Genomic DNA, 8,986 nt, shown 5'->3' with positions numbered 1-8,986 from the left:
GTGAATTGTTTTGTTTTTGTTAAATGTGAGACAAAATCATCACAGTTAAAAGAACCAAAGACTTAAACTACTTCAGACTGTGTGTACTAAATTTATATAATACACAAATTTCACTATTTGAGTTACATTACTGAAATAAATGAACTTTTCCACAACATTCTAATATATTGAGATGCACCTGTATAATACAACTATGTAAATATATTTAAAAAATAGTTTCAGTGCAGTGATGAAAGGAAAGCACGAAGTCTCCGGGCTGTAACCTCCACCTGTAATAGTTTAAAAGAATAAAAAAATCAGTACATTGTAAATAAACAGACAGAATATTTGAGCTGTCTATATTTGTGCTGCTATAACACAGAATATTGGTGGTGAAGTAAAACAATGCTTTAAATTGTAGGTATTTCCATCCAAATCAGACAAACAGCGTAGGAATCACAACTTATTAGTTTTTCGGCCAGTTGGTTTTTTTTTAAGGGACAAAAATATGACATAATAATAAATTAAAATCATTATAATTGTTTAAAAAACAGTGACTGTGTGATGATGCTGAGTTTGTTCCTGATGATGGTTGAATTTGAGCAGATACAGTAATTCTCTCTACACTTCAGAATTCATCCCAACCAACATTAAATAAAAGGGAACCGGTTGCCCCACACACACATACACGCACACACACACACACAAACATACACACACAAACACACACACACACACACACACACACACACACACACACACACACACACACACATACACGCACACGCGCACACATACACGCACACAAACACACACACGCACACGCCCACACACACACACACACACACACACACACACACACACACACACAGCATAAGTTCTCTGTTGCATCTGTGCATTAAAAATCAACTTAAAACAAACTCGCGACCTTTTAGCTGCTTAATTTTAAATAAGTGTTGAAACATTTACCTGAAACTCAGTAAAGCTGAGTACATCCTGTTTTACATTCATACCAATAGTCTTTGAAGGATCGTGATTTCCACTTCCAGCTCCCTGATTCTCACATTGAGTTCCTCAATCTCAGCCGCATAGTTCCTCTGTGGTGCTGCTCTGTCCTGAATGTTTTCCTGCACCTGATTATAGAGCTGATCAAAAATGTCACAGATATATTCGAGGTGATTCTCAGGACCAGACATGTTTATGATTGGTAAATGACCCCTTATAGCACGTCTCTCCGTTAGCTGAACAGAAGGGTCAGCTCTGCTTCTGTCCTGAATCCTGTCCTGAATCACCTTCTTCCACTCTACAGTGTCAGTTGGCATGAAGAGCAGCACATGGAGACTTCCCTGTCGATAGATTCTGAATAAAATATCTGGATTATTATAAAGAGTTTTGTCTCTGTGTGCTTTTTTTTGTGTTTCAGTCATTCCATCTTGATTATCTCCCCCGTACATGTCCCTGACCCTGGTCCAGTCCCTGACCCTGGTCCAGTCTCTGACCCGGTTCCAGTCCCTGACTCGGTTCTCTGCCATGTTCCTTCTTCCGCTATTGTTCCCAAGCAGCTCAGTCGGCTTTTATACATTTAATGGAACTTCAAGGTGGGGGGAGGAGAAAAGAAACTTTATGGATCGTCAGTGTCACATGATCTTAAACATGTTCTTACAAGAATCAGATGTGGTTCTGTTTTCACCTGAAACTACAAAACTTATATAATGATATTCACGTGATGGTAAAAATGGAAGATTCATAATAAGTGATTCATCAAATGAGTCATCAAATGATTCAGCTGCTGTAAAGGCTGGTATTGGATTTTTCCTTTCGATACATGAGCTTAAACATGTTCTTACAAGAATTAGGTGTGGTTCTGTTTCCACCTGAAACTACAAAACTTATGTAATGATATTCACGTGATGGTAAAAATGGAAGATTCATAATAAGTGATTCATATGATTCAATTGTCAAATGAGTTATCAAATGATTCAGCTGCTGTAAAGGCTGGTATTGAGGTTTTCCTTTCGATCTAAGGTAAAAAGTATTGTAGTCCAAACGCTTACAGTATCAAGCAGAGACGAAAGTGTGTGTAATACTACGATCACAATCACAGATTCTCTTCTGATTTACTTTTATTTTATTTAATGCAAAGCAGCCGAAGTTATCGTGCACTATAAATATGAGTGGCAGGTTGAATCCAGCGATAATGATAGAGAAGAGAATAAAACAGCCCTGTGACGGTGACACCTTTACAGCTCAGTAACACAGGTTAGAGACTCAAGGTAACACTCTGTACGGCGCACACGTCATCTTACCTTTCAGCATTTTTTCTCATTTTATTTCACGTTCTTCATCATCTACAATATGACAGACATCACGTTCTTCATCATCTACAATATGACAGACATCACGTTCTTCATCATCTACAATATGACAGACATCACGTTCTTCATCATCTACAATATGACAGACATCACGTTCTTCATCAACTACAATATGACAGACATCACGTTCTTCATCATCTACAATATGACAGACATCACGTTCTTCATCATCTACAATATGACAGACATCACGTTCTTCATCATCTACAATATGACAGACATCACGTTCTTCATCATCTACAATATGACAGACATCACGTTCTTCATCATCTACAACAGGGGTCACCAACCTTTTTGAAACTGAGAGCTACTTCATGGGTACTGAGTCATACGAAGGGCTACCAGTTTGATAGGCTCTAATGAAATTACACATTTGCTCAGTTTGCCTTTAGTTATACATTATCAATAATGATTAATGATACTCATCTATGTGAAGACACTGATCACGTTAATGATTTCTCACAATAATTATCAACAATGACAACAAGGTGGGAAATATATCAATATTCAGCACTTTAATAATCTCATTAATTGTTAAATTTTCAGATGATCACTTAGATTCCATAGGAAAAATGTCCCATTTTCATTATGCTGCACAATGTATCAATTATGTAATGTTAAAGAAAAAACAACTTACATATTTTTAAAGAAATCTTGTCACATTTTGAATTAATGACCAAATCTGTGTCATTTTTAACAAAATTTTAACTGCTACATGTCATCAACACACTTAAATTGAACACAATTCTTCAAAATTTTAATTCAACTTTGCCATGGCACTGCCATGTTGCCACTGACAACATCTGGTATCTGTTTCTTAGTTAGTGGGAAATCTGACATTGCATGCTGTTCACCAGTGTATTGTAATCTGGTGTGTAACCTGATACTGCAACTGTGAGTGAGTCTTTCAGATGTGCATCAGTGAGGCATGTTCTGTGTTTGTTCTTGATGAAGTTCATGTCAGAAAACGCTGATTCACAGAGATAGGTTGAACCAAACATGCTGGCAACCTTCATAGCTGCTGTGCATACACCACTGTACTTCTCTGTGTCAACAAGGCACCAAAAGTTTGGTGCAGCCTGGTAGGCTTTGAGGTGGAGGTCATTTTGCTCTCCACCTGTCCAGCATCCATGCTGAACGTTGTACTTAGTTGCTCAGCAAAGCGTGTTGTGTCCACATTCATGAAAGGATTGGAAATGAATGACACACATGGCTCAAGTTGATCAAGGTCACAAAACCTGTTCTCAAACTCTTGCCCAAGTCTGTTTATGACTTCACAGTACTTTTCTGCCACTTTCTTAAATGTCTCAGCTGCAGAAGCATTGTCTTTCAGCACCGACTGCACAGCGGGAAAGTGCAGAACTTTTTTTCTCTGTAAATCCACAGAGAAAATGTTCATCTTGGCTTTAAATGCATTTAAAGCACTTATCATGTCAACAACAGTCTTGCCTTTGCCTTGCAGCTCGCAGTTGAAGTGGTTTAGTTTCCCAGTAATGTCCGTCAAAAATGCAAGGTCAAGTGTCCACTCTGTGTCCTCTAGCAGTGACACGTCTTCACCTTTGGACTGCATGAACTCTTTGATTTCACCCAAAAGTGACAAAAAACGATGTAAAACTCGTCCTCTGCTGAGCCATCGGATTTCTGTGTGTAGCAGCAGGTCACCATATTCAGCTGACATCTCCTCCATTAGCACCTTGAAAATCCTGTGCTGTTTTGCTTTGGAGCGGATGTTGTTTATGATTTTCACAACGGGAGTCATCACGTGCCCAAAGCCGATAACTTTTGCACATAACGCCTGCTGGTGAATGATGCAGTGGTAATGCAGAAATTTTGGGAAGTCTTTGTCAGCTTTACAGTGAGCGATGAAACCTGCTTGTCGGCCGATCATAGCAGGAGCCCCGTCTGTAGTTACCGCTACCAGCTTTTCCAATGGTACCTTTTTCTGCACGAAAAACTCCTTCACTGTGTTATAAATGTCAACTCCCCTCGTAGTTGTCTTTAATGGCAGTAGTGTCAGGAGTTCTTCTCTTGTGGAGAAATCTTCAAACACCATCCGGATAAAAACCAACAGCTGCGCTGTACTGCTGCCATCCACGGACTCGTCGCACTGAATGCTAAACCACTTGCACTTCACCAGATCTCGGTCCAGCTGATCAGCCAAGTTACCAGACATAGCTGACACTCGTCAAGTCATCGTAGATGCCCCCAGTTGGACATTGGAGAGAGTGGAGATTAGATCGGTTCCATTTTTCTCGTCTTTAAGTACAGTGTTAGCAATTATCATCATTGCTTCTTTAACAATTTCTCCGTCTGAAAACGGCTTCTTCTTCTTGATGAGAAAATGTGTAGCTCTAAACGAGGCTTCGGTTGCTTTTTGTGACTTTTTCGCCGTTCTTGTGAAAAAAGACTGTTGCTTACCCAAAGCTGCCTTTAGCTCACGGGCTTTTTCTGCCCTTAGTGTGCTTCCCGGTGGGTAGTTAGCATCGTAGCTTTTATGACACGTAGTGAAGTGTCTTTCCACATTGTGCCGCTTTGACGTCGCCACACTCGCCCCGCAAATGAGACACACGCAGGTTTCTTTCACAGTTGTAAAAAAGAACTCCTCTTCCCATTCGTTGTTAAAGTGATATGTTTTCTTTCTTTTCTCTGCCATGTTTCTGGGGTAAGAAACTGCCTACAGCGTCCATCTGCGCTCCGCTCCCGCTCCACTAATGGTTTTGTCATGCGCACAATACTGACATTTGTGAAAAAAAATAGCAACAGAATAAAAATTGAATTGTAGACGCAGCTCACTAGTGAGTTGTGCTATTTTTAGAACAGGCCTGCGGGCGACTTATGTGGTCCTTGGGGGCGACCTGGTGCCCGCGGGCAACGTGTTGGTGACCCCTGATCTACAATATGACAGACCCCTCTGAAGATGCTAAAAAATTCTTTATTTATTTCATGCAATAACTGAGGTTAGACATGCAGTACAACACTGATTAGTAACTGTCACTTCTGAGGAAGGTACATGTGATATTTTAAGGATATAAACTGGTTTAAACTTCATCATCGGTGAATCGTCTTCGTACGGACAAATTGTACAAAGTAAGTTGCTCTGGTAAATTTATAAAAGATTCTGACTATAAAATGACGACAGAAAAGGAAACTTTTGGCACTTTATTGAATGTTAATGACTGATTTATCTGTTTAAAAACCCAGAGCTGGACACATGCATTGCTTTTAGAGAATCAAACAGAGTAAATAATCTGCACTGTGAATATTTCTGCAGAAGATTGTAATGACGCTTTAATCTTTCAGGCTGCTGAAGGATTTCTCGCTCCTGTCTGCCATGCAGTCTTCGATCTCCTGGACGGTGCGCGGGACGCAGGTGAGCAGCTCCACGCCGTCCGCCGTCACCGCGATGTTGTCCTCGATACGAACCTGCCAGCACACGCAGACATTCGGACCGCTCAGATGCAGATTGTATGACACGTTATGGTTTCTATAGTAACAGTAAGATTCACAGGTTTCTCACCCCTCCGAAGTTGCGGAAGCGAGCGAGCACGTCGGCGTTGATGAAGGCGCACTGCTGTGGCGAGGCCAGGGCCTGATCCATCAGGTGGTGGATGAAGTAGATGCCGGGCTCGACGGTGAGCACCATGCGCTCCTGAACCACACGGCCCATACGCAGGCTCCTGAGGCCCGGCTCGTCAACACGCTCCACTCCCTGAACGAGAGGCCGAGCCAAATAAACACAAACAAGTACAATATTCCAAGTTAAATTCCTAATGCCAGCTAAATGCAAAAGATTTATCATCGTTCAGGAAGATTCCTGTTTCTTTCTCTCTCTCTGCTCGGCACTGACCTCCGGATATCCTCCAACATCGTGCACGTCGATGCCCAGCAGATGGCCCAGTCCGTGTGGCATGAACACAGAACCCAGGTGGACCTTCAGCATGTCGTCCACGTTCCCGTGCAGGATGCCGATCTTCACCAGCTCCTCCAGGTGAACCCTGTCAGCCAGGCGGTGCATGTCGGTCCATTTCACACCTGCAGAGCCAAAAAAAAAAAAACTTCTGTTATTCCACTAGGGGGCAAACTAGAGCAATAAAAACTACTGACAAAATGTGTAAGTGAACCTGAATTGTTCACTCAGCGTTCTCAGCGTACACACACACCTGGCTTCATGGCGGCCATGACGGTGCGGGAGGACTTCAGAACAGCTTCATAAACAGCTTTCTGGTCAGGAGTAAACTTGCCATTGGCTGGGAAGGAGCAGGTGATGTCGGAGGAGTAGCAGTAATATTCTCCACCCATATCGAACAGACTGAGAGAAACAGAAGGTCAGGTGTTAGAGAGCACTAGAAGACTTACAGCACGAGAATTTGAGGTTCAGACCACACTGAGAGCCGAAAAAATACAACAATGTATAAGTGGGAAATGACAGTAAATAAATAATTAAATAAAAGAATCTCATTATAAATCAACCAATAAAAAAAAAAATCAGGTGTTATTGCATCATAAAATATATAAGAGCCAAAAGGGTTCTAATATGTAAATTAATTAAAACATTTCTGGAAATTGAGGAAATGGACATTAATATTAAAATATTCCAGATGACAGACATTTTGTCTCATGCAGGGTCTCAGAAACATGACGTTAACGACACAAACCACAGAATCCTCACAAAACTGGAAGTAACACAACAAGAGCACAAACGTGTGAGCGGCGTTTCTATTTTATAGAAATTTTATTTGGAGATTTTCAGCTGCGTGAAGAGACAGAAATTTAATTTTACTGCATGCTTTATCCACCAGGGGGAGCTGTTGTACTGCAAAATACAGAACCTGAACCACTGCACGTGACTGTAGGCTGTGGGACTGCAATATACAATATATGTGTGTGTGTGTGTGTGTGTGTGTGTGTGTGTGTGTGTGTGTGTGTGTCTCACACGTTGTCCTTTTTTAGATTTAATATGCATGGCAAAGAACATAAGTTGGTTACTTCATCACACACACGCACACACACACACACACACACACACACACACACACACACACACACACACACACACACACACACACACGCAAACACACACACACACACACACACACACATAAAACAAATATAGTAGTGTTTGTGTATTTGGTTTCTACAGACCCCAATCCCCAAGTCTCAATGTTTTTGCCTGGTCCTTCATGAACATGGAAAACAAACAAAAAACCAACAATCCTCAGAGCTTCTTTGTCATTTTCACTCACCACATGTCTCCATCTTCAATGGTTTTGTCATTAGGAGCTCCGGCGTGACCGTAGTGCAGGATGGAGGAGTTGGTGCCGCTGTGGAGAAACAAATAAATAAACACACACAGAGACACAAACACACACACAGACACACAGATAAACACACAGACACACACACACACACACACACACACAGACACACACACAGAGCACAAAATGAAAAATAAATCCTGGCTTTAAGGATTTAATAGTAATGAACCTGTAATGTCTCAGGAAGAAAGGACGAAATACAGGATGTGTCACACAAACACACAAACACATACAGACACACAAACACATACAGACACACAAACACATACAGACACACAGACACACAAACACATACAGACACACAAACACATACACAGACACACAAACAGACACACAGACACACAAACACATACAGACACACAGACACACAAACACATACAGACACACAGACACACAAACACATACAGACACAGACACACATACAGACACACAGACTCACAAACACATACAGACACAGACACACAAACACTTACAGACACAGACACAGACACATACAGACACACAGACTCACAAACACATACAGACACATAGACTCACAAACACATACAGACACACAGACAGACACACAGACACACAAACACACACAGACTCACAAACACATACAGACACACAAGCACACACAGACACACAGACACACAAACACATACAGACACACAAACACATACAGACACAGACACACATACAGACACACAGACTCACAAACACATACAGACACAGACACACAAACACATACAGACACAGACACACAAACACATACAGACACACAGACTCACAAACACATACAGACACACAGACTCACAAACACATACAGACACACAGACACACAAACACACAGACTCACAAACACATACAGACACACAAGCACACACAGACACACAGACACACAAACACATACAGACACACAGACACACAAACACATACAGACACACAGACTCACAAACACATACAGACACACAGACACACAAACACATACAGACACACAGACACACAAACACATACAGACACACAGACACACAAACACTCACAGACACACAGACACACAAACACAGACACACAAACACATACAGACACACAGACACACAAACACATACAGACACACAGACTCACAAACACATACAGACACACAGACACACAAACACATACAGACACACAAACACATACAGACACAGACACACACACATACAGACACAGACACACACACATACAGACACAGACACACACACATACAGACACACAAACACACAGACACACAAACACACACAGACATACAGACACACAAACAGACACACAGACATACAGACACACAAACAGACACAC

General features: G+C 41.5%; 2 protein-coding genes across 2 annotated transcripts in view; both read right to left on the bottom strand.

Moving 5' to 3' along the window:
• Nucleotides 1-2,498: 2,498 nt before the first annotated feature.
• LOC132851483 (general transcription factor II-I repeat domain-containing protein 2-like) overlaps nucleotides 2,499-8,986 on the bottom strand; it is a 172,075-nt gene continuing 165,587 nt past the window's right edge. Inside the window, exon 2 of the mRNA XM_060878388.1 lies at nucleotides 2,499-4,674. Coding sequence (XP_060734371.1) covers nucleotides 3,367-4,527 — 1,161 coding nt within the window. The 5' untranslated portion in view covers nucleotides 4,528-4,674 and the 3' untranslated portion in view covers nucleotides 2,499-3,366. The remainder of the gene's footprint in view (nucleotides 4,675-8,986) is intronic.
• pepd (peptidase D) overlaps nucleotides 5,267-8,986 on the bottom strand; it is a 57,084-nt gene continuing 53,364 nt past the window's right edge. Inside the window, exons 11-15 of the mRNA XM_060878386.1 lie at nucleotides 7,598-7,675; nucleotides 6,515-6,663; nucleotides 6,202-6,386; nucleotides 5,872-6,063; nucleotides 5,267-5,777 (exon numbers count right to left, since the gene is read on the bottom strand). Of these exons, the coding sequence (XP_060734369.1) occupies nucleotides 5,643-5,777; nucleotides 5,872-6,063; nucleotides 6,202-6,386; nucleotides 6,515-6,663; nucleotides 7,598-7,675 (739 nt within the window). The 3' untranslated portion in view covers nucleotides 5,267-5,642. The remainder of the gene's footprint in view (nucleotides 5,778-5,871; nucleotides 6,064-6,201; nucleotides 6,387-6,514; nucleotides 6,664-7,597; nucleotides 7,676-8,986) is intronic.

This window comes from Tachysurus vachellii, chromosome 9 (genome assembly GCF_030014155.1).
Source record: "Tachysurus vachellii isolate PV-2020 chromosome 9, HZAU_Pvac_v1, whole genome shotgun sequence".
Lineage (NCBI taxonomy): Eukaryota > Metazoa > Chordata > Actinopteri > Siluriformes > Bagridae > Tachysurus > Tachysurus vachellii.
This window is presented reverse-complemented; position numbering and strand designations above follow the sequence as displayed.